The sequence below is a fragment of the Pan troglodytes genome, chromosome 7, assembly GCF_028858775.2.
Source record: "Pan troglodytes isolate AG18354 chromosome 7, NHGRI_mPanTro3-v2.0_pri, whole genome shotgun sequence".
NCBI lineage: Eukaryota > Metazoa > Chordata > Mammalia > Primates > Hominidae > Pan > Pan troglodytes.
In genome coordinates, this window is record NC_072405.2 from 85,626,464 (window position 1) to 85,652,314 (window position 25,851).

General features: G+C 37.5%; 1 protein-coding gene and 1 non-coding gene across 6 annotated transcripts; one reads left to right on the forward strand and one right to left on the reverse strand.

Annotated features, from left to right (window-relative positions):
• PEX2 (peroxisomal biogenesis factor 2) lies at positions 1–19,033 on the reverse strand. Of its 5 annotated transcripts, NM_001280222.1 has the most exon segments (5): positions 862–2,133; positions 4,125–4,234; positions 6,244–6,275; positions 17,940–18,082; positions 18,855–18,981. In NM_001280222.1, a coding segment is annotated over 1 exon segment (918 nt). In that variant the 5' UTR covers positions 2,117–2,133; positions 4,125–4,234; positions 6,244–6,275; positions 17,940–18,082; positions 18,855–18,981; the 3' UTR covers positions 862–1,198.
• LOC112204162 (uncharacterized) lies at positions 18,256–25,162 on the forward strand. The gene is made up of 3 exons (XR_010159608.1): positions 18,256–19,635; positions 20,686–20,764; positions 24,791–25,162. It is a non-coding gene; the product is annotated as an uncharacterized LOC112204162 (transcript).
• The last annotated feature ends 689 nt before the right edge of the window (positions 25,163–25,851 follow it).

Sequence of the window (25,851 nt, forward strand, 5' to 3'; positions counted from 1 at the left end):
TTTCCACCATACTAGCAAGATGTTTATTTAAAAACATTTAAAAACTGTTTTTTAAAAAACATTCTAGTTAAGACGAGATAATTCAATGTTCAAGCTAATAATTCTATACCATTTTAAGAGTCTGAATTTACTTTTAAGTAAAAAAAGGCAGAGAAAAAGAGTGAAGGATACAGAATTATCTTGATTATGCACTGCTGTTATTATTCCCATGCTAAAGACCCCTTTTGTTTCAATAAAACTATCAATATTTACTGAGAATGAGAGCTCTGAATCAAAGGCAAGAGAAAGAGACCTGTAAATAGTGCTGTTCATACTAGTTGCCCCCAGTAGTTCCCAGGCCTCACTTCCAAGCTGCCTTAAGTAATTTTTACTTTCTGAATATAAAGCTAACTGTGGAGGGGTCAGACAGCTGAGGACTGAACTTCTTAAAAATTGGCTTCAGAGAAAAGCATAACATTACAACTGAGGCGGCCGAGCACAGTGGCTCACGTCTGTAATCTCAGCACTTTGGGAGGCTGACACAGGTGGATCACCAGATCAGGAGATAGAGACCATCCTGGCTAACACGGTGAACCCCAACTCTACTAAAAATACAAAAATTACCCGGGCATGGTGGCATGCACCTGCAGTGCCAGCTACTCGGGAGGCTGAGGCAGGAGAACTGCTTGAACCCGGGAGGCAGACATTGCAGTGAGCAGAGATCGCGCCACTGCACTCCAGCCTGGGTGACAGAGCAGGACACCGTCTCAAAAAAAAAAAAAAAAAGTTACAACTGAGGCATCAGGTCTTAAGGTTTAAAACAGTCTCATAATTGTCACATTATCATATTATGTCAACTCTGAAAATAAATGCACACTCATCCCAGAGTCTCCAAAATCTTTATCTTTAGAATCCAACCTTGTTTTAAGTAGTAAAATGAAGGAGCATTGTTAGTAGTCACCTGACAAAAACTGTCCATTATTCTTGACATTAAAAATTGAATGCAATGATTTAAAAAACATAATACATTAACATTTACATAATATATTTAGAATCACATGGTTTCCAGTGATTAGAATTCAGTCATGCCTGGAAAGGAGAAGACAGTGGCTAGGAGCACATTCCTTATAAAGGATACATAAATGGTATACTTAGGATGACTAATATTAAGAATTTAAACACGGTGCATTTTTTTCCTCAGAGGAAGCAATTTTAGTTTCTAAAGAGCATTTACTTCTGACATCTCGATTCCTGATTTCAGTGGCTGCAGACTGTGTACTTCTGTGCCACACTTAGGACAAGTAAAGTACATGTCAAATAAGAAACTACTCTTAGCACAGAAGTAACAGAAAATATGCTCACATCCTATGGTGTGAGGCATGGTGGGCCACTCTCCACATAGAGCGCATTCTTTGCCACTGGTGGCTAATGTATTGTCACTATTAGGTGCACCAGTAAGAGGAATACACCATGAAGACAGCTTGGCTTTCAACTTCTGGACATTGATAAGTGGTAAGAGAAAAATCAGAAATTCAGCAAAACCATGCCAGAGAAGTTCCCTATTCATGTATTCAAAGCCAACTTCACGTATGTTTTGAGGCTTGCAAAATACAGAATGAATACCTAGGAGACGTTCTGTCAAAGTTGCAAACTTTCCCCTCTGAAGGAAAATCAAAAAATTAATCAGCCCACCTAATTTCAAAAGTCCAATCACAAAATTCACACACTGCTTGACTTTCCCAAATGATGCTAATTGATGGTTTCGAAACAAATCATAGCATCGTTCTTCTAACCACCTGCCACCAATTGTACAAACAGCATACCAGATTTTTTGATTTTTACTGGGTGGCTGATATCTCAGGTTAGGGGAAAAATCATTTTTGTACTTAATATTCAAAACTGACTGTCCCACTGTGGCATTTTTGGAGTAGATGGTGAATCTCCACAAGAAAACCCATAAGCACGCTTTCACCTCTGGCTCAAAGCGAGCTAACAGCCCAGGTTTAAATCCATGAAAGCACTGAGTAAACTGGGACCAAACTAGCTGCTCCAGGGCCTTGTTTAGTTCAAGTGAATCCAACTGGCTTATTCTTAGCACTCTGTTTGCACTCTTCGCATTCTCTTTTCTGGAAGCCATGTCTTCTCTGAAGGTCTCTAGGAAAAAATACAATTGAAGAACATTAGCAAAGAGTTGCAATCTTGTACAACCTCCTCAACTTATGCCTGGAAACTGTCATACACAAATTACACAGGACACATAAGCGATGAGCCTTTCAGTAGTCTCAAATAGTACAGCGAATAATCACTTCTTACTTGAAACTTCTGTCTCATCTCTCAGAGCCTTTCTTTCTCCCCCTGCCTTTTTTTCTTAATTTCTTTTTCTTTTTTCTTGACCCTCTTCATCAAAGAAATAACAACAAAACAAAACAAAACTGTACCCTCTTTCCACAAATATACTTCTAAGCAATACTCTTTGGTCAGATATTCTAGCAGGGAGACATTAAAATCCTGAAGCTAACAGAAAGGAGGCTGAATAACATGACTAATGAAGAGATACAGGAAGGTAATAAATACAACAACTATATAGAACATTGCAATAGATGGTTAAGTCAAGACCTCAGTTTATTTTCCAGCACTACTACTGACTCCAAAGGTGTTATTTTTCAGCAAGTCATTTAATCTTTCTCAAATACATTTTATATGTGTAAAGGAAGTTAAAAAGAAAAATAAATGAACAATACACGGTTACTATTCTATCACGCTATTGCCAAAAATAAATAGTACTAAATCTTAGTATGAAGGAACAAGAATGCAGAAATATCATTATTAAGGTACTAAAAATGTATATATCACACAGTACTCTAAGAAAACTATGATATAAAAATATATACCACAATAATGCCATAAATAGACTAAGGAAACAAATTGGTGCTAAAGGGAAAAAAATTTAAATGAAATATAAGAAGCTGAATGGTTAGCTAGGTACAGCTTACTGATTCAATACACATATATTATTATAAATATGTATTATGTGCAAGCTGATATAATTAAAACACCAAGTCACTGCCATAATCCAGTATACAGACCAGTTCAGATATTTTAAATATTATTAACTGGCAAATCCACCCATGACAAAAAAAAAAAAAAAAATGAGGCTTAAATTTAGTTGCTAAAATGGACCTCAGTATGATCTCATTTATATGTGGATTCTAAAAAAGTCAAACTTATTGAAACAGAGAGTAAAATGGTGGTTGGTAGGGGCTGGGAGGGTGAGAGAAATGGGAGATATTAGTCAAAGGGTGCAAATTTTCAGTTATAAGATGAGTAAGTTCTGAGGAACTCATGTCCAGAATAGCATAGTTAATATGCTCTATTGTTTCTTTGAAATTTGCCAAGAGCAAATCTGAAGTGTCCTCATCACACACATACACACAGGTGGTAAGTAACTACGGGTGGTGATTGATGTAATTAACTTGATTGTGGCAGTCATTTCACAATGGATACATATATGAAATCATTACATTGCACACTTTGAATATATACCATTTTTACTTGCCAATTATACTCCAATAAAGCTAGGGGAAAAAAACACAAAAAAATTAAAATGGGCTATCACCACACCGGGCTTGATTATCATGTCTAGGCCTTTAAAAAGCCAATACCCTAAAAGAAAGAACAGTTACTGAGGGAGGCATGGATACTGCTGGAGCTCACTGCCACGGTCTGGTCACATATTCTTCGACAAGTCATTTCCCCTGACCCTGACCTATGCCTTGGTTTCTTCACATATAAAACAAAGGGCTGGAGATAAAATGACCTTCGAAGTCCTTTCAAATTCTATTCTGTTATGATTTTTAGTAAAAAGATGATAAACACAATTTATTAGAAGGTAACGTAAACTTGTACTTCTTGAAATTGGGAGTATCTTTGACAACCAAAGTTGTTTTCAAGAGGGAAGTTCTAAATTTACCCATGCATCCTAGGAGACTTAGTGGCAGAAGACTACATGTTTAACAAGTTCAAGTCCAGGAAACAAAAATGATCAATGAATAACAGGTTGTTTGGAGCTATTTTTCTCTCAAACCAGATATACAACAGGAATGCTTCTCACCATAAATGCCAACGATCTTCTGGGGAGATCTCACCTTTTTCCTGTTCCTGCAGCTCCCTCAAGACTGGACAGCCTATAGCTATGACAGTGGGAATTTTTGCTCCAAGTTCTTCTGTGAAATCCTTGCCTCATACTTGCCAGAAGCTACATACAAAAAAGAATAAAGTTTAAAAGGGAGTTCCCTTTCCTCACTCTACAAATCAAATCCATTGCCAAGGACTGTTGGTACGTGGTCCAAAATTTTTCCTAACCCATCTGTCACTCCCTATCCCCCGCAAGCCTTTTCCTGAATTCTGGCTGCTCTCCTCTCTCATGGATTCCATCAAACTGGTCTACCTTACCTTCTGCCTCCTTCAGTGCATTCTCCACACTGCCAGTGTTCTAAAACACAAACCTCCCCAAATCCACTCCCAGCTGCTTTCCTTCCTTACGCATCACATCCAGTCAAAAAGTACCCCCTTCTCCTGTTCACCAGTAGACTTCACTGTCTGTTCCCTTTGTGTGGAACAGTCCGTTTCCAATCTTTTAACTGAAAACTCATACTAAGATTTTAAGTACTGGCTCAGACATCACTTCCTTCTGACTCCAAATTTGGGTTGCTGCCCATCTAGTTGTTCCCTTGGCACTCTATTCTTTCCCTTTCTTGGCCTCTATGTACTGTACATAAACTACTTTTAAATGGTTTATTTCCTCCACTAGAGGATGAGCCTGTTGTGAAGATTATTTGAGCCTTATCACAGTTGAATCAGAACAACTATCTCAGTTCCTGGTACACAGAAGGCACTCTACAAACACTAGATAAATGAATAAATGAATAGGATGAAAGTCTGGGATGTGTGAAGGATAGAAAATATCAATTCCCATCCATTACCCTTTAAAACTATTTCAAATTACCATATCCAGAAAGATGATTATTACTAATTTCACCATGTTTATTGTGCATCTGTTATTTACCTGTTAATATGAGAGCTAGTGATATAATGGTACAACAGACACTGTTTTCAACCCTTGTGGAGGGTTGTGGAACGAGAGAGAAAAGTAAAGGTGTGCTATATAAAATAAACAGGTGATTACAATAAGGTGCGATCAGTGATATGCAAGGGAAAATTCAGGGCACTATGGTTACAACTATACTTCAGAAGGTCAGAGAAGGCTTCCTGGGAGAGGCAATACCTAAGCAGCCACCTGATATTAGCATGTCAGCCTGGTAAAGGAGGGTAAGAATATTATTGCCAATGGTGAGAAGAGTAGGTACTAAGGACTAGAGGTGCACAGATGAGATAAGGCTGGAAAGAAGCAGGAGACAGGTCCTAAAGGCCCTAGAAGCCAAACTCAGGAGGCTGTATTTTATGAGGAAGGTAACGGGAAGCCCTCGATAGTGGTACGCAAAGAACTAGTAAGATTTACATTTTAGACTACTTGTTCTGGCCACCCTGAGCAAGAATGGAATAGAGGCTGAGAGAAAGACTGGAAGCATAGAGACGAGTTAACAGGTTGTTAAAATGATCTAGTGAGAAACTAATGATGGCCTAAATTAGAAAAGCATCAATGGGGACAGAGAGAAAAGGGTTATCTTTGACAGCGGTGAGGTGGTAGAAGTGACACTATCTGGAGAGAAATAAGCCAAGAAAAACTGACTTAAGTAATTGAGTGATACTGATCCAAGTCCCTGAAACAAGAAATACACGAGGCAATACAGGTTTGAACAGAAAGATAACACATACATGCAATTTTCAACATCTGAGGATCCTATGAGACATCTAAGTGGAAAAGTTCAGTAGGCAGTTATGTAAATACGACAGAAAAAATCTGGGTAGAATTTTAGAAGTCTGATGCCCCTCTGGTAAAACTAATCTATTTTAAATCTACTTGATCTACATAAGTGCTAAAATCAAGAAGGCAGTGATTTAAAACAAGATAGATCTTGTCTATTTGTAACACATTCAACTTTCTTTGTAACAACGTAATCTTATTCTGGTAGTTTTTAACTGCTAACAGATATATGTGTCTATGATAAAGATACATATATCTCTGGGCTTTTAATCCTTCTAAACTGTGGTCTTCACCATCACAGTCCTGTGGTCTCTGCTCCTCTAGTCTAGTGGTTTTCAAACTTGTGACTTCATCAGAATCACATAAGAAAACAGGCATACCTCAGAGACATTGCAGGTTAGGTTCCAGACCACTGCAATAAAGCAAATATCACAATAAAGTAAGTTACACAACTTTTTTGGTTTTCCAGTGCATATAAAACTTATATTTTCACTATACTGCAGTCTATTAAGTGTGCAATAGCACTGTGCCTTAAAAACAATGTACATACCTTAATTAAAAATTACTTGATTGCTAAAAAATGCTAACAACCATCTGAGCCTTCAGTGAGTTATAATCTTTTTGATAGTGGAGGGTCCTGCCTTGATGTTGATGCCTGCTGACTGATCAGGGTGATGACTGCTGAAGGCTGGGGTGGTTGTGGCAATATCTTATAACAACAACAAAGTTTGCTGCATGGATTGACTCTTCATCTCATGAAAGATTTCTCTGTAGCATGCGAAGATTTCTGATAACATTTTACCAAGAGTAAACCTTCTTTCAAAACTGGAGTCAACAGTCTCAAACCCTGCCACGGCTTTATCAATTAAGTTTATGGGATATTCTAAATCCTTTGCTATCTTTTCAACAATGTTTACAGCATTTCCCCAGGTATAAACTCCATCTCAAGAAACCACTTTCTTTGCTTATCCATAAGAAGCAACTCACTGGGTGCAGTGGCTCATGCCTATAATTCCAGCCCTTTGGGAGGCCAAGGGAGGATTTCTGGGCAACACAGGGAGACACCGTCTCTACAAAAACTGGAAAAAAAAAAAAAAAATTAGCCAGGCGTGCTGGCATGCACCTGTAGTCCTAGCTACTAAGGGGAGGCTGACGCAGGAGAGTTGCTTGAGCCCAGGAGATTGAGAGGCTGCAGTGAGCTGACTGTGCTGTTGTTCACCAGCCTGAGTGCCAGAGCATGACCTTCGTTTCAAAAAAAAAAAAAAAGAGGGGAAGCAAGTCCTTATCAATTCAAGTTCTATTATGAGATTGTAGCAAATCAGTCACATCTTTAGGCTCCACTCTAATTCTAGCTCTCTTACTATTTCCATCACATCTGTAGTTACTTCCTCCACTGAAGTCTTGAACTCCTCAAAGTCATCCACAATGGTTAGAATCAACTTCTTACAAACTCCTGTTCATGTTGGTATGTTGACCTTCTCTCACCAATCATGTTCTTAATGGTACACAGAATGGCGAATCTTTTCCAGAAGGTTTTCAATTTACTTTGCCCAGATCCATCAGAGAAATTGCTATTGGCAACTATAGGCTTATGAAATGTAGTTCTTAAAAAAAAATATAAAAGTCAAAATTACTCCTTGATCCATGGGGTGCAGAATGAATGCTGTGATAGCAGGCATGAAAACATTAATCTCCTTGTACATCTTCGTCAGAGCTCTTGGGTGACTAAGGTGCATATCAATGAGCAGTAATATTTTGAAATAATCTTTTTTGAACAAGTCTCACCTGTGTGCTTAAAATATTCAGTAAACCATGCTGTAAACAGATGTGCTGTCATCCAGGCTTTGTTTTTTTCATTTATAAAGTACAGGCAGAGTAGTTCTAGCATAATTCTTAAGGGTCTTCGAATTTTTAGAATGGTAAATAAGCACCGGCTTCAACTTAAGAGCCACCAGCTACATTAACCCACAACAGGAGAGTCAGCCTGTCCTTTGAAGCTCTGAAGCCACATATTGGCTTCTCCTCTCTAGCTATCAGTGTTACATGGCATTTTCTTCCAATATAAGCCTTTTGTCTATCTTGAAAATATATTGTCTAGCGTAGTCACCTTCATCAATTATTTAGCTAAAGCTTCTGGATAACTTGCTGCAGCTCTGATGTCAGCATTTGCTGCTTCAGCTTTCATGTTTATATCATAAATAGTTATTTCCTTAAATCTCACGAACCAACCTCTGCTAGCTTCCACCTTTTCTTCTGCAGATTCCTCACCTCTTTGTCTTAAAGAATTGAAGAGAGTTAGGAACTTGCTCTGGATTAGGCTTTGACTTAAAGGAATTTTGTGGCTGGTTTGATCTTCTATCTAGACCACTAAAACTTGTCCCACATCATCAGCAATAAGGCTGTTCACTTTCTTTAATTCATGTGTTCCCTGGAGGATCACTTTTAATTTCCTTCAAGAACTTTTCCTCTGCATTCACAACTTGGCTGTTTGGTATAAAAGGTCTACCTTTTGGCCTGTGTTGGCTTCTGACATGGCTTCCTCACTAAGCTTAGCAAAATCTAGCAAAATCATTGCTAGATTTTGATTTAAAGTGGGAGATGTACAACCCTTCCTTTCACTTGAACACTTAAGAGGCCATTGTAGGCTTATCTTAATTGGCCTAATTTCAACATTGTTGTGTCTTAGGGAATAGGCCAGTCAGCAGAACAGTCAGAACACCCAATATTTGTTAAGTTCACCATCTTATATGGATACAGTTCTTGGTGCCCCAGAATATTTATAAGTTCACCATCTTATATGGATACAGTTCGTGGTGCCCCAGAACAGTTACAATAGTAATAACAAAGATCACTGATCACAGGTCACCACTAAGAATATCATAATAAAAAAAAGTCTGAAATATTGCCAAGAATTACCTAAACGTTACACAGAGAAACCAAGTTGAGTAAATGCTGTTGGAAAAAAAATTGTGCAGATAAACTTGATTGACTCAGGTTTGCTACAGACCTTTAATTTGTAAAAGCAGTATCTGCAAACCAGAAGAAAGCACAGTAAAATATACGAGGTGTGAACTAGGCTATACCAAGTAGGTTTGTGTGAGTACACCCTATGATGTTCGCACAATGATGAAATCATCAAACTATGCGTTTCTCAGAATGTACCCCCTTGATAAGCAATTCATAACTGCATCTCTTCCTCAGGTTCCTTAGTGATATTTAGTGAGAAACTGGTCAGAGTGAGTGGCTTGTCAGAAGAATCATCTATTTCAAGTTTCTTGTTTTTGGAGGAATTACACTTAAAAACATTCAGTAAAAACAGGAATTTTTAATGACTGCCAGAAAAGGAGACCTAAAACAGTCTTTAACCAATACAATATTTAACAATACTTATTATCAAAAAATTCTTTCTTATCCCTTCTGTTACAGTTTAACATTTTTTTCTTTCTTCTTTTCCTCCCCAGGCCTGGCCTCAGTGTAGATTAGGAACAGCTGGGTTTGCTCTCCTCCCTACGTAAGACTCTTTAATAGACCAAAAGACTATTATTAAACTGTTCTTCAGCCTTTGCTCCTCCAGATGAATAATTTCTCTATTTTTTGTTTTAGGTTTTATTTTCCAACATTTTAGTCATTTTTGTGACTTCTTTTAGTTGTAAACATAGAACAGACACTGTCTATTACACACCATAGTTCATTAAAGTGGAATACTTCTCCCATGCTCTACATTCTTCTTTAGGCATCTGTCACAGAGTGGAAAAAGCAGATTTAAAATCAAACAGGCCTGGGCTCAAGTTCTAGCTCTGTCACTTACTTGCTATGAGATCTTAAAAAACTTCATTAGCCTCGGATTCTTCTCCTAAAAGTTGGAAATAACAGCTACCTCACAAAGTTGTTGAGATTAAACCAGATAATGTTACGAAAGTGGTTTAGAAGCCATAAAGCAGTATTATTTATTACATTATTGTTGCTTTGGCTAGGGATGAGCATGAAAAGTAACAGGCCCCAAACTAATTTTGGCAAATCTCATTTCGAAAGACTGAAACCTTCACTGTTAGTTATAGTAATGCCTCAATCAACCTGTATCAAAATGTTTTTCCAGGAAATATTGACATCATTAAGACATAAATTGTGGCAGTTAAACCACAAACATGATGTCACCCTTATGTGTGCATGTGGGAGGGGCCAGGCAGGAGTGGGCAGAGATATGACGGTTCAGTGGAACTCACTGCCCACTTAACTTGCACCTTGTCTGAAAGGATATGACACAGTGTGGATAGAGAAAAGAGATGGGTTCCCGCATGACCTGCTCCCGTCATTATTTAGCCCCTATCAACATAGTTGTGCCTGTTATCTTGAAGTAAAGAAACCTCATGAATGCACACTTACAATATTTGACTCTAGGGTGCTTTGCTGCACACAACATGGTACTGGCAGTCCAAGACAAGCAACAAACTTGTATTCATCACCAGCATATTACATTCAGTTCTTCCTCATCACACATACTCCCACCCCACCCCTCTCTTTCTGGCAGGTACAGCTATTCTAGAATACTCTCTTTAGTAAAGGGCAGCAAAGGAGTAGAAGAAAATGATGAAATCAAAATAACTAGAAATTCAATTAACCCAATTATGGAATCTTCTTCCCTCTACAGCAGTACAACAAGATTTGTTATAATAGGTATGAAGCATAAATGCCATAAACGACTTTATATCACATAAAATTATTCCCAATATAGTGTAAGCAGTTTGTGTTTTAGTGAATTCTAATTCTCTGACAAATGGTTACTCAATGTAACAAATATATACTGGACACCTACCAAACACAAGGCATTCTCCTAGGTACCAGAGATTCAATCTAAATATTTAACTGTCAGCTAGCTTCCTTTTATTCAAGCATTTTAAAAGACATAGGAAATCAGGACTGGCCATTGATCTCTGAAGTGAAGAATGGATCCCAAAACGTGAAAACATTATAAAGGATCACAAAACTTTCCAGGGAGAAAAGAGGAAAATGGTATGTAAGGCAAGGGAACAGGCTGTGTGAAAGCCCAGAAATAGCAAGCTCCTGACCATAGCCTAGCTGGGACATACGGACACCAGTTGCACCATGAGCTGCATCCTTGGTTATTTAACCCCCGTCAATGTGGCTGCATCTGTTATCTGGAAGGAGACAAGTCATCTGCCATGACCAAAGCAGGCTGGCAGGAGAGACTGGCTGAAGTGTCAACCTAGCCACATTGTAAAAAGAACCTGTGTTAAGGAAATTGTATTGATTCTGTAGGCATGAATAATCATTGAAGAGAAGAGACATAATGGGATATAAATTTCAAAAGATTAATCTGACAGCAGAGTTCAATAAAACTGAAGAAAAGAAAAACTGCCGTTCTGGGAGACCAGATTTATAGGATTCCTGCAACAATTCAGGGGCCTACCTATGATGCTAGCAACTTCCTGGAAAAGTCAAAGTAATTTAACTTACTTAAGAACCATGGAAATCAAGAGGAAGACTATACTATCCCTTCACATTTTTGGGTCAAAAATTCCCAGTGCTTTTGGTAAACTAGTACTCTCCTTACTTCTGTTACAAGGATTGCCAACACCCATGCCCAACCACTGGTAAGTCTATTTTGACTTTACCTTCAATAATTTAAGTAAGCTTTAACAATTTCTGTATTATTGGTCATTGTAAATTAGTATTTAGTTTTATAAATGTAAGCTCAAACTTGAATATTTTTAAAAATTCCAAGCTAACTGCTTTTTGTAAAAAGAATTGCTTTGAATTGAACCACCATTAAATTTAATTCTAATAGATTTTTCCTATTCTACCTTTTCATACACAATCCTACCAGCCACCCACTCCTGCAATTCTCGAACTATACTAACTTTAAGATTCCAAAATGCTAACCCAGGGGAGGGGAGAGATATATTTACTGGCTATGCAAAGAGATATATAAAAATATGTAACTAAAATTATAATTGGCAGTAAATAATCTTAGCGTTTAGTGAAGGATTCTACCATGTTAAGGATATGTGAAAAAGATGCTTAAGGCAAAATCAAGACCAGATAAAAAGTATAGCATCTACTAGGGTTCGTGTGATTAACTTGTCACATAAATATGTTTAAGACAAAATGATCTAGTACTAAAATCTATTAAAAGGGTCTCCTGCTGACATTTTATCATTAAACATGTCACACTGCTTTTCTTTCACAGAAAAAGACAACTAAAAATTATTTACTAAGAGCAGCAATATATAACCTTATCCCTTAAATAACTCATGCTTTCCTTTTATGTTTTTCATATCCCAAAATAAAAACTTTGCCTTCTATATCACATTCCAAAAACTAAACAAATGACTGTATCTCACTGAGGAAGAAGGAATGTTTCAGGATGTATTTTATAGTTTTATTGAGTATAGTACAAATTATGAATGAATATATTTTCTTTAAAAACATGTTATTGACAGAAATCTATCAATAATAATGTGGGTATTGTCAAGGGCCTGTCAATATTAACGTAATTATGATTAAGGGGATAACATGGATTTTAGCTATAATACCATGTAACATCTCCTACATCGCTGCTATCAATATACACATTATTATTGACCTGTTCCAAGACTCTCAGTATTAGACGTATTACCATCAGGCATATTTGTCAATGCATACTGTCTACAAAATTCTGCATTTAAATTTACAGTCCTGTAAACTTTGTCAGCAGAAACGTGATTCTCAAGTAATCTCTACTGTGTCATACCCACTCATGCACCCCCTGCCAGGCTATTCTTTTCCATCTCCACAATAATAAACTAAGTTTTAGAATGAAAATGTCACTGCCACACCATCTTAAATGTTCTAGCAATCAAAGTGGATGAGACCACGTTCATTGTTTTCTCTTTCTGAAAATGTTAAACTAGCATTTCATATTATGAGGTTATATGAATAAAATTCTATGACTAGACATCTTAAGTTTTGAACCTATAACCTACTATTTTCTTTCCTTTGTGTAGTCAGATAGATTTACTGTCCCATGTATTGAAATCAATACTAATAAATGGGACGTGCATCAAAGAGGGATTTAACTGGACACTGATTCCCAGAACACGTTTCAAATATGGGGAAAAGATAAAAGGCTATGGCTGAAGCCCATTAGAACACTGTGACCTCTGGCACTGTGAACAGGCCTAACAACTCTTAAGTTCAAATCCCACTTCTGTCACAGACTTGCTAAGTGCCTTGTCACTACTTTCTCGTTCCTCTCTTTCACCACACATAAACTAAGTTTTAATAGTTTATAGACACCTGATGTTGTAAATCCCAGTTGTGCTCATTTGGGTATAGCCAAGATATGTGAAATTTTAAAACTGTGTTATGTCCAACAGACCTCTAAATTACTTTTAACTTCAATGAACATTGCCTCATCAAAATCCAAATAGGATTTTTCTTTTTGAAGTGGTAGTGGATACATGACAAAACATTTCTAAAATGTATCTGAAAGATAAACTTCAAAGTTGCACATATTTCTCAAAAATATGGACAATGGTAAGTAACCTGCCCTAGAAGAGGGGAAAATATCTTTTTTTTTTTCCATTTAGGGAGAAGAGGAAACTCAACACAACTCAAGATTATATTGAGTCTTACACAATCAACTGAGTGCCTTACTTATCTCATACACAATATAGTTATTCAAGTATCTAAAACTAGCACAAAATACTTTTTTTAAACCTTAGAAAAGAATTTCCAATACTTGGGCCTAGCTTTATAAGTATATTTTTAAGATAACAGCATGGCACTCATATTTTTTTCTTTCAGAAACCTGATACTTCTGAGTCTGAGAATGCTTACTGTGAAAATAAAGAACAGATGTTGGAGCGAGTATTGGGGAAAGCAGAGTTAAACTGCCTCTGATTAGCTCTGTATTCTAGCCCAGGTTCACTAACAGATTGTGTGACTCTAGACAAGTCATTTTATTACACTATACTCTTCATTGGCTAAAAAAAGAAACAAACAAAAAAAAGCAACTGTAAGTTTACCTACCTATCTAGAATCCTTATAGAAACTGCTTTAGGAAATCTTGCAAGGGAAAGGGAAAAAAATGAACAGCTATTTCCAATTGCAAAAGAGCAATACAGGACATGAGGAAAATAGAGAAATCAGAGCAGGACACAGGAGACAGAGACAGTATTCATGGAGAGTAACAGTGAAACACTAAGGAAGACAATCCCAATGAACTTGTTAGTTTACAACCAGAGAAAATACTTAACACCTACCAGTTACTGAGTGCTAACAAGTGACTACTATAGCTAATTACCAAGTACAAATTTAAATATTAAATCATTTAATCCTTATAATACTAATAAAGAGCTTCTGTTATTACTTCTGTTCTAAAACAAGGAAATTGAGGTGCAAAGAGATTAGATGACTTGTGTGAAATCCCATGACCAGAGGGGGCAGAACCAGCTCTAAACCAGTGTTCTATACTGACAACGTGGTAATGGACCCAAAAGTGAAACATAAACACTTTAGGATGGTACCACAGGTCACACAGATGGGGCTACCTTAAAGAGGCCAAGTACTAAGAGTATAGGCATAAACTATGGGAAAAACACTAGTGCAAGTATGAACAGGACACACATGAAATGTATGAGCAGCTAGATGTTTAAATACTCTATAAATAATTTAAAAATGGGCTTTAGAATCTAATTGCTTAAGAATTCTAAATGACTTGAAAATAACTGGAACAAACATTTAATTGCACATTTTATGGTACAAGAGAACACGGAAATATCCCCAAAGGAACAAAGAGCCATTAGCAATGGAATAGGAGGAACTACCATGTGATACATATCATGTACAAGGCACTACAACTTTTCTTTACATTCTTCATTTCATTTAATCCTCACAACACAGTAAGTACAGTATTATCATCTCCATTTTAAGAAGATAAAAAATTAAGGCTTGAGAAGATTAACAACCCATCTAAAGTCAAGCTGGTAATAAGTAAATTTATGGTAAACATTAGAAAAACTGTAGAACATACAAAATACACTTAGTAGAATGGATATTTGCTAAGCTTGGATCAAATTTAATCCCACAGAACTCAAAAGAAATCTTTTTCCCCTTCAAGATCATTCAAAAGACCAGACTGCCAGTCAAGCTGTCAGGACTGTAGATGGGGAAAGAAATTAAAGGAATGAGGTAAAGTTTTCCTTGTTGCTTGGGATGTATTTTGTCTATATTCCCTCTCCCTGCTTCACTATACATGTGGTCAAAGGACCATTCAAAGGACCATGTCAAATCTGAACAAAAGGAATAGATGAGTGAAAAACTCAAGGTGTGAACATTAACTATTATGAACACAAACATGCAAGGTAGAGGTAATGCCAACTCATTCATCTAACACTAAAAGACAAGTGGGCCGAGGTGGGCAGATCGCCTAAGGTCAGGAGTTCAAGACCAGTCTGGCCAACATGGTGAAACCCTGTCTCTACTAAAAATACAAAAATTAGCCAGGTGTGGTGGTGCACGCCTGTAATCCCAGCTACTCGGGAGGCTGAGGCAGGAGAACTGCTTGAACTCGGGAGGCAGAGGTTACAGTGAGCTGAGACCGTGCCACTGCACTCCAGCCTGGGGAACACAGCAAGACTCTGTCTCAAAAAAAATGAAAAGACAGTGGTTAGGCATAATCAAAACACCATTACACTTAAGTTCTTGGTTGTTTTACTAGTAAGAAGAAAGAAAAGATAACTTGGATGGAATTTTATCTCATCTTATTGAGAGGCAGTAATAAGGGAGATGTCTGATAAAAAGAAAATATATTAAATTGAGTAAGAAGCAACATAGAAGAAGGTATTTTTATTGTATAGATGGGAATATGTTAGGAAGAAGTCTAATATCCCACACGGAGAAAGGCAGAGGACACTAGACATCCCTTCTTTGCCTCCACTTCCATGTAAAGAAACTACAGGGCTGGGTTTAAAAGAGCAGGATTACAGACAGGGCAAATGGAGCAATTTAGGGCTTTTCTCCTAAGGTTTCTTGTACATTCCAAAGGAATAGAAAAGGAACATGAAACATTTACAAACTGTTATCACTTCACAGAAAAGAGGTACAGAGAACATCCAATTTGCTTCTAGGTTGTCCAACTCAGATCATCAAAAGAGGAAAAAATGAAATAATTCAAGAGAGAACTTCTGGCCAGAAATAAAGATTGTGCACATTCACACATTTTCCTTGTGCTATTGGAACCTGAGAATGTGGATGGTGTGCAAGAGGGAAAGAAACTTACAATTATTTGATGTTGTGAGAAAAACATGGGGCTAGGACTGAGCTCTTTTAATGGGTGTGATGATGAGCAAGCCTGCTAATACCTTTAACGTTCAGGTACCAAATATGTAAAATGAAAAATACTTGTCCTCCCTACGGCAAGAATCATTATGTGCATCAAATATAAGCAAAACTTTTATGGCTAAAATAAGAGGATATGGAGAAGAAAGAATAATAAATTCTAATTCTGTTCATAAAGAAAAACATTTCAAATTTGTATTGATAAAATAAATTGAAACAGAATAGGGACATATTTGTAGCTTTTAGAAATAAATTAGCTGTGAATATATTATTTTTAAAAACTGTAATAAATGTACATTGAGTACAAATGAATAATTATCCCCAAAACCAGAATTTTAATGCTAGAAGAAAAGGCAGATCATCTCATTTAAGACATAAATTTAATCTTCTTAACAAGAACTTTGTTATTCAAGCGGAACACCTAAATGGCTGCTCTTGTTAAAATAAACCTGAGGGTGGGCTTGCTTTGTCTCTCCCTGCATGGCTCCAGAAAATTTCTACACAAGTTCTCCTATGGAACAGTTTTAAAACCCCAGCTTGAGTACTAACACTAGTTTCTAAAAATAAGGAGAATACGGCCAAGAGGTAAAATTGTACAAAGGCAACCAGAGTCAGGACTAGAATCCAACTGTCTTGATTTAGTCTAATACTCTTTAGTCTACTAGTCTAGTATTCGCTCTATGTCCTGTTACTTCTATTTTTTTTTTAAGAAAAAAATATGAAGGGTTTTTTTTTTTTTTTTTGACTCTGTAAATAATTCTTTCAAATCTCTTTCTGGCTCAAGATCACTCAACTGTAATCTTTCTGGAAACAAGTAATTGATAATATAAGTGAGATCAGATAAGTTAAAAGAGCCACCCCAAATTCATTCTGTTCAGGATTAAGTAAAGGTAACACTTTAGGGGAAGGTGTTTAGACTACAAGCTGCGGTGTTGTGAGCGCCCAAATATCATTTAATTGTCCGAAACGTCAAGATAAAATATTTCCGAGGGGCATTACGGAAGTTTAACAGAATGTGTTAGACTTGAACGTTCAACAGCTTGCTCATTTTGCCAAAAGCCCTTTCACTAAACGTGGGAAATTTGGAAAATGGTACCTCAATAAATAAACAAACAACGATTTTTAATTTAAGAACCCAGGAAAAAAATGTTAACAATTCTCACATTCAGATTTCTTATCAAAAGTCAACGTGAAATATAACTAATTTATCGCAAGCAATTTTATCAGAAACTTTTCATTATCTCTTCCTCCATAAGAAAACCAAACTGCATTTACGTGCGCTTTCAACAGTGTTAGAAAACTAAGCACTCAAATTTTTTGTACTACATATAACACTTTACATGAACTTTCAGATATTAAGTAAAGCTTGGATCCTCAATTCTTTATAAAGCCGTTTATAAGAGGTAAATATCTTCACGACCGCCAAATGAGAGAAAAAGATTTAGAAGTTCGTCTCTTAAGTTACTACGTGGAATGCAGAGGGGCTCAACTGCAGCTGTGTGTGTGTTTATTTTTAATGCCGCGATCCTAAAAACATCTTTAGGAGTTTAGGTTTGCTTCACTGCCTTTCCCAAAATTCAGCAGCTTTGATTTGCCTTTTCCAGGGAGACAGGAAACCAATAAACAGGGAAAAAAAAGCAAACGGCGACAATTACAAGGTCGTGAAACTCCACGACCTCCCAGCTGAAAACAAGACCTCGGGTTTGCACTCCGGCTCTCTAGGGCAGACACTGACCTTAGGAGTCTGCGAAACGCCCACGCTCCACGTAACTTTCTCTGAAACATTCTCTGGAAAGCTTGTCTTTTCCTAGCCGAATCTGGATTACCAAGGCTTCCGGAACTCGCAGGCTTCCGGAGAGACGCAGGAGCCGGAAGTGGCTGAAAAAAAAAAAAGAAAACGTTACACCAACGAGAACTGCGCTTTAGCGGCGCTGCGGAAGGCCCTGGATGGCCAAACAACCGCGAACGCCGACAAGCCGAAGAGCCGAAGGGCCGACAAGCCGAAGCGGACACCCGCGCGCGGTGATTGGCCGGTTGGCCGGATGAAATCTGTCTCTGATTGGCAGGAGAGTCACGAACCGGTCAGCCCCGGGTCAGGGGCCGCAAGTGAGGACACAAGTGTCAAGGGGCGTAAGGGAAGCCGGGGCTTGGGAGGGCAGGGCTTTCTCTGCTTGCGGACATCGCGAAGGGCCTCTGGCAGGCGCCGCCGGGTGGCGGCGAGACGCCTCCGCGCCTCCAGGGTTCCTTGTTGGCTGTCGGAGGAGGACCGGCTGAGGGATGGCCTGGTGGGGAGGGAGCCCTCGGGCAGGTAGCTGCGTCGGGCCTGGGACAGTTGTGCTGCACTTGGAGACCTGCCCGCCTTCGGGGCCTGTGTGCACGGGGAGGATAGGCTGTTTATCTCTGCAGGCTCAGGAAGGCAGGTAGCTGGCCCGTCAGTCATCCGCCCTGCAAAGCGCTCCCGAGAGACCCCGTAGAGCGGACCGGACGCGCGCTCGCCTTCGGGCCAGCGCGCGCCTGGCCTGAGGTTTCCCGCCCCCGGAGGCCCTCACATCTCCCCGGTAACGCTTAGGAATTCGGGCAGCCAGCTCGCCTACCCTTGGGGAATCGAGGCAGAGCTTCTGGGAATGGGGTCTGAGGGAAGAGTGCTCACCAGGCAGTGACATGTAGCCGTTGAGGATCGCCACTGCCTTCTCGTTCTGTGGTATGAATGGCAGTGTCTGTCTAGAGAGTGCTGAAGTTTGAATGATGGCAGGCACTTCAGGATTCCAGCACGTAGTAGGGTTTAAGAACGTCTTAGTTCTTACCTCCAGTCTCGACTCACCGTTCCTACAAGGAACACTCACTTCTACGAAAGCTCTATTAGACGTTCGAGGGAGAGCTTATACTGTAGAACCAGTGTTATTAGGAAAGTTGTTTTTTTTTGTGCTTGTATTTTTATTTCCGGAACTACCCATGGAGCAGAGTTGCTAAAATAAAATTTATTAACTCTAATGCTATCCAAATTGTGAAACAATGGTACAAATGAGATAGAGTAGAAGCTACAAATTGATAGGGTATGTAGTTCACTTAGGGGTTTGGGAGTGGATTTTCTAGAGCTGCAACTGTCCAGTGTAGTAGTCACTGGCCACTTGAAAAGTGGCTAGTCTGAACTGAGGTCTGCTCTAAGTGTAGAACATGCACCAGATTTCTAAAGCGTGGTCTGAAAAGAAAAAAAAAGCTTGGTCTGAAAAGAAAAAGAATGTAAAGTATTTCATTAATTTTATATTGCTTACATGTCAAAATGAGAGTGTTTTGGAAAATTTTAAATTACGTGGCTTCCATTATATTTCTATGGATACTGCTGTTCTAGAGAGTAAAAAAAATCTCACTGAAGAAGAGTAGGCCTTCCGTTTAGCAACTGTGAAGAAAACCAACCACGCTGCACCTCTCAGGTAGCCTACAGATGTGCTGTGCTTCACTTAATTTTTGAGAAGGACGGGGGAAAATACACACAAAGACTTGATTGACATAGAGGACATTTTCAGAAAGCAAATTCTGGTTCATAGAGCCTTATGTATGTCATGTGAACATCACACAGTAGCAAATGAAAATAATAAAGATATCAAACTTGAATCATATTTAATGAATCTCATTAAGAATGCGGGGAAACATGCAACAGTTAAAATTCTGTTGAAATTTGTAAAAATAAGTTCTAGATTTTAATGTTTAACCTGTAGATACGGTATACCTTCTTAATTTTCCCATGAGCTGGTGAGCTAAGGTTCCAGGGAAGCTTTGTTTCCAGTTTTTTAAGGATATATTTATTTTTCATTCATTTATTTAACAAAAGCTTTCTGAGGCCCGGGAGTTTTGCTAGGTAGTGTTGTTAAAAATGTGAAGACAGAAAACAGACACGGCTCTTACTCTCTCAGAGCTAATTCATATCAATTCAGAGGCAGTGAATAAGTAAATAATAACCAAGACAGAATATTTTCTTCTTAGTAAATGTTTACCTCTGTAAATGCAAAACATGAGTTATTTTAAACCTAGAATTTATATATTTCTAGTGACATGTTAAGAGTCTTTATTAGAACTTGGCTGTGGACTTAAAAAATATTAGGAAAAAAATCAAAGTTAATTTGTTCATTAACTATGAGAAGTTAAAGAAGAAAAATTAAAATTGTTTTTTTAACCTTTACATAGAAAAGATGAAAACATTTTATAATAGCATTTTATATCCTCTTTAGCCTTTTAGCAACTTTTAGATTCTAAGAATTTAACAATAGAAATGTAAATAAGACATTGATTTATGTCCCTAATATAGTTTTAAAATGCTGACTTTAAGAAGTTAAATTTATTCTAGAATATTATGTAGTTGCTAAATCAATATATTTGAGTCTTTTAGGAAAAAGTTAAGTATGGATCTTATATTAGTTTACTATTAATACTATTTCTGTAACAAAGTTAGAAGCTCAAACCACCACCAATTTATTACCTTACAGTTCTGTAGTCAGAAGTCCAACATGGTTCTCAATGGCCTAAAATCAAGGTGTCCACAGGATTGTGTTCCTTTCTAGAGAGGTAAGGGAAGAATCTGATTTTTTTTTTTTTTTTTTTTGCTTATTCAGGTTGTTGGACAAATTGAGTCCCTTGCTCTTGTAGCTGTTCTCCCTGTTTCTTTGCTGGCTGTCAGCTAAGAGCTGTTTTCAGCTTCTAGAGGCCACTAACATTCCTTGGTTATGGCCCTCTTCGTCTCCAAAGCCAGCAATAGTGGATTGAGACCCTTTCATCCTTGTAAATCTTTCTTTCTTCTTCTTCCATTGCTGTATCTCTCCAATTACAGCCTTTTAAGAATCCATTGGTTAGACAGAATCTCCCCCGCTCAAGGTTCATAACTTTTATTTACATCTGCAAAGTCGCTTTTGCGGTAATAATGTAACATATTCACAGCTTACAGGGATTGGGGAATGGATATATTTAGGAGCCATTATTCTACCTATCTCAGATCTCAATTGGGGCCATGCAGTATATCCAGTGTTTCATACCACTATTCTCAATACTTTATGTTAGAATAATAATATTGATAATAGGTAAATTTTGTTGGTTATATAATACGCTCAAGGTACTTTTCTAAGCCCTTTTACTAAATTCACTCATTTAATCCTCAGAACTACCCTAGGAGGCAAACACTGTTATTGTTCCCACTCACAGATGAGGAAACAGGTGCTGAAAGCTGAAGTAACTTGTCGAATTTCTCACAGCCATTAAATGGTGAAATGGAGATCTGAACCTAGGTAGTCTGGTTCCAGAGCCTGTGCATGCTCTGAAGCTCAACATAATAAAAATAATTTCTACATACCTGGATTTAACTAAACATGTGTTGATGATACAGTGGCTATGAATTCAGGTTCTGACATCACCTTGTGGATTCAAATTCTACCTACCCATTACTGAATGACCCTGGGCAAGTTACTTGACCTCTCTGAGACTTAACAATAAACTGAACCAATAATAATAGTTGAGAATTAAACAAATACTATATGTAAGGTACTTAGAGCACTGCCTCTACATACAGTCATTCATAACAATAGAGATACGTTTTGAGAGGTGTGTCATTAGGCTATTTTGTTGTGTGAACATCGTAGAGTGTACTTACACAAACCTAGATGATGTAGTCTACTACATACCTAGGCTACATGGGATAACCTTTTGCTCCTAGGCTACAAACCCGCACAGCGTGTTACTGTACTGAGTACTATAGGTAGTTGTAACACAGTGGTAAGTATTTGTGCATCTAACCATGTCTAAACATAGAAAAATTGCAGTAAAAATACAGTATTATAATCTTAGGGACCACTGTTGTGTATGTGGGCCATCATTGACTGAAACATCATTATGCAGTGCAAGCCATTGCTAGCTGTAATTATTGATGACAATTCAACTTTTAAAAACAGTATTTATTATAAAAAATGTTTCCTTTAGATATCAGTCTTTCCTTGTAAAATAAAAACAAAATTAAAATTTTTACTTTAATACACTACAGTGCTATCTCCTTTCTCAGACTCTGATTTCTCCTCACTCTAGGCTAGCATCTATCGTTCTAACCATGGTACCTTCAGTGTTATCTGATCATGCATTCTAAATACTTTGTCCAGATCCTAGTATCTGCAGGCTAATATTCAAACTCTCTAGAAGGGCACCAGGACTTTTCACACATTCCAGAGACTCTCTCTTGCCATTCCTCTGCTGGGTATTTACACAGCCATCAATTCTAACTTTTCACTGATCTCGTTTGCTATTATTATTCTTTGAGGGAGACTTATGTGTGTGGAGGGGACTCTGGGGAGTATGGACAATGTCACATCCTGGGTCCCCTTCCATAATGCCTGCTAATACCACTCCAAATTCATTCTCTCTTTTAATAATCTTTCCTGCAATTGCCTTAATTCAAACCCTCATTATCCTTGCACTTTAAGCCATCTCTTAACAAATTGGTGGCCTCCAGCCTCACTGCCCTTCAGGCTTACTATCCTTGCTTGCTGGAATGATCTCTAAACTACAAAACTCTATATGTTACTCTCCTTCAAACCATTCAGTGTCCCCTCTGCCAGGTCCTACAAATATTACTCTTTTTTCTGTGCCTCTTGGTACCAGTTACATGCTTCTACCGTAACTTAAAAGGTGTCACACAGTTGTTTATTTAAATACATATCTTCCCTTCTAAATCAGGAGCTCATGGAGAATAGGGCCATAAGAGATGGTTTTGCTTTAATGAATTTATATTATTTCATGATAACAAAAATTATTGTATTATTGTGTCATCTGTCTGTTGTCACTAATCTGTGAACTCTTTAAGGGGAGACTAATTGTTTTATTCATTTCTCTTTTTCCTCTATGCCCGTGGCATAGGAGGTACTTAGTAATTGGTCAATGAATGATTTGGGAAAAATAATCCAGAATATATACAATTTTTTAGTCTGCTTCAGTCTAAACAAATATATGAAACTATGTATTTGGAATATATATGATTTCATTATGATTATTATATACAATTCAATTATGATTTTAGAAGAAGCATAATTCCTGTACTCTGGAGCCAGAGTGCCTGAGTTTGAATTCTGGCTCTGCCACTTACAAGCTTGGGGAAGTTTTCTTGGGAAAGCTCATCAAAATTGTGTTTGTTGTTTGTCTGTAGAAGAAGAATGATAATAGTAACTGTCTTTTAAGTTAATAGAACTAAATGAATAATATTTATAACGTATCTATGACTTTAGACTCTATAATAGTGTCTACCACCTAGTAAATGTTCTACAAGTGTTTGTTAAATAAAAACATAATAGTTTTTATTCTCATTGCTTTTGATGATAGGTAATGGTCTTGAAATACAATGATTTAGAAAAAATCGTCCCGTGCTTTCTAGTGTTGTTTTGAACTAGAAGTTTTTTTACTCAATGATTTTTAATATTGTACATTCTAGAATGATCATATATATTCCTTCAACATTTAGAGAGTACCTGTGTGTGATCTCTCTCAGGAAACACATATTTTCTCTTTGTATTATTTTTCTGTTGCCATTATAACAAATTACCACAAACTTAGTTGCTTAAAACAACGTAAATTTATTATATTATTCTATAGATCAGATGTCTGACAATAGTCTCACCAACCTAAGATCAAGTTGACAGCAGGGTAGCACTCTTTACTGGAGAGTGCAGGCTAGAATCTGTTTTCTTGCCTTTTCCCATTTTGAAGGCTGTCCACATTCATTGGCTCTTGGCCCCCTTCTTCTACCTTCAAAGCCTGCAACGTTGCATCTCTCTAATCATTCTGGCATAATCACAAGTGTTTCTCTGACCACAGCCAGGAATGGTTCTCTGCTTTTAAAGGATTCTTGTGATAAAATTGGACCCACCTGGATAAACCATGTCAGTCTTCCCATTTCAAGAACCTTAACTTGATTACTTGTGCAAAGTTCCTTTCCCTATGTAAAGTAATTTATTCATGAGTTCTATGGATTGGAGTATGGACTTCTTTGGAGGACTGTTATTCTGCCTACCACACTCTTGTACTGTAAATGAGTCACTGTGGAAAGGTAATAGGTTGTAGCTTCTGAAAATAAAGATAAATGTTAGCTAGATTGTTAACAGTAGTGTCAGTATCATTTATGACTCTACTGGTTGTTGAGAGCAAAGTTGGCTTAGTAGAATGCTTAGGTACTGCAGGGCTCACTGATTATGTCTTTGTCTCCTAGGATTTTTATTCTACTAGAGAGGGAAGAATACATTCATATTTGTTGCATATCTGCCGTGTCCTAGGTACTCTACAATGAACTACAGATACATTAATCCCATTTAATTTCCACAATAACTTTATGAGGTGTGGTAGGAGGCCTTCTAAGATGACCCAATGATCTCCATCACATAGCACTCACCCCCTTGTATAATCTCCCTCCTTTGAATGTAGGCTTAACCCAGTGACTCTACCAATGAACAGAGTAGGACAATAGTGATAGTATATCATTTCTGAGATTGGATTCCAGAAAACTATGACTTGTCTCTCACTTACACTGTCTCTCTCTTGCCCTCTTATTTGCTTGCTTTGATGAAGCAAGCTGCAGTGTGGTAAACTGCCTTTGAAAGAGACCCACATGTCAAGAAACTGAGCATCACCTGTGACCAACAGCCAGAAAGTAACTGAAGCCCCAAGACGAACAGCTTGTGCAAAACTAAATTCTGCCTACAACAAGAGCATGAATCGAGACGCAGATCCTTCCCTAGTTGATCCTTGAAATGCTTGCAGCTCTATGGACACCTTGATTGCAGCCTTGTGAGAAATTCTGAACTAGAGGACCTCGTATGCCTTACCCATAGGACTTAGAAGATAATACGTGTTTTTCAAAAAAGTAAGTTTGGGGATAATTTCTTATGCAGCAATAGATAATGAATAATAAAGTAAATACAGTTTTTTGCTGTTGACTTCAAAAATGTTTAAAGATTTTACTGTTATATAATTGTACATATTTATGGGGTACATGTGATATTTTGATACATGCATACAATGTGTAATGATCAAACTGGGGTAATTTGAATATCCATCACCTCAAATGTTATTTAGTGGTATTGGGAACATTCCAAATCTTGTAGGTATTTTGAAATATACAAAAAGTTAATTATATATATAAATATATGTCATATATTATTAATATATTAATAATATATGCCATATATATGTATGTATAAATGCCATATATATTAATTACATGTATGGCATGTTTTCTTTTATACATTTATCCACTGATAAACACTTAGGTTCCTTCCTTACCTTGGCTATTGTGAATAGTGCTGCAATAAACATGGGAGTGTAGATAATCTCTTTGATGCACTAATTTTCTTTCTTTTGGATGTATACCTAGCAGTGAGAATGCAGGATCATATGGTAGATATATTTTTAGTTTTTTGAGGAACTTTCATACTGTTTTTTACAGTGGCTGTGCCTATTTACATTCCCACCAACAGTGTGTGAGTGTTCACATCCTTGCCAGTATTTATTATTTTTTGTCCTTTTGATAATTTTAACTGGAGTGAAGTGATATAATTGTGGTTTTGATTTGCATTTCCCTAATGATTAGTGATGTTGGGTATTTTTTTTATACCTGTTGGCCATTTGTA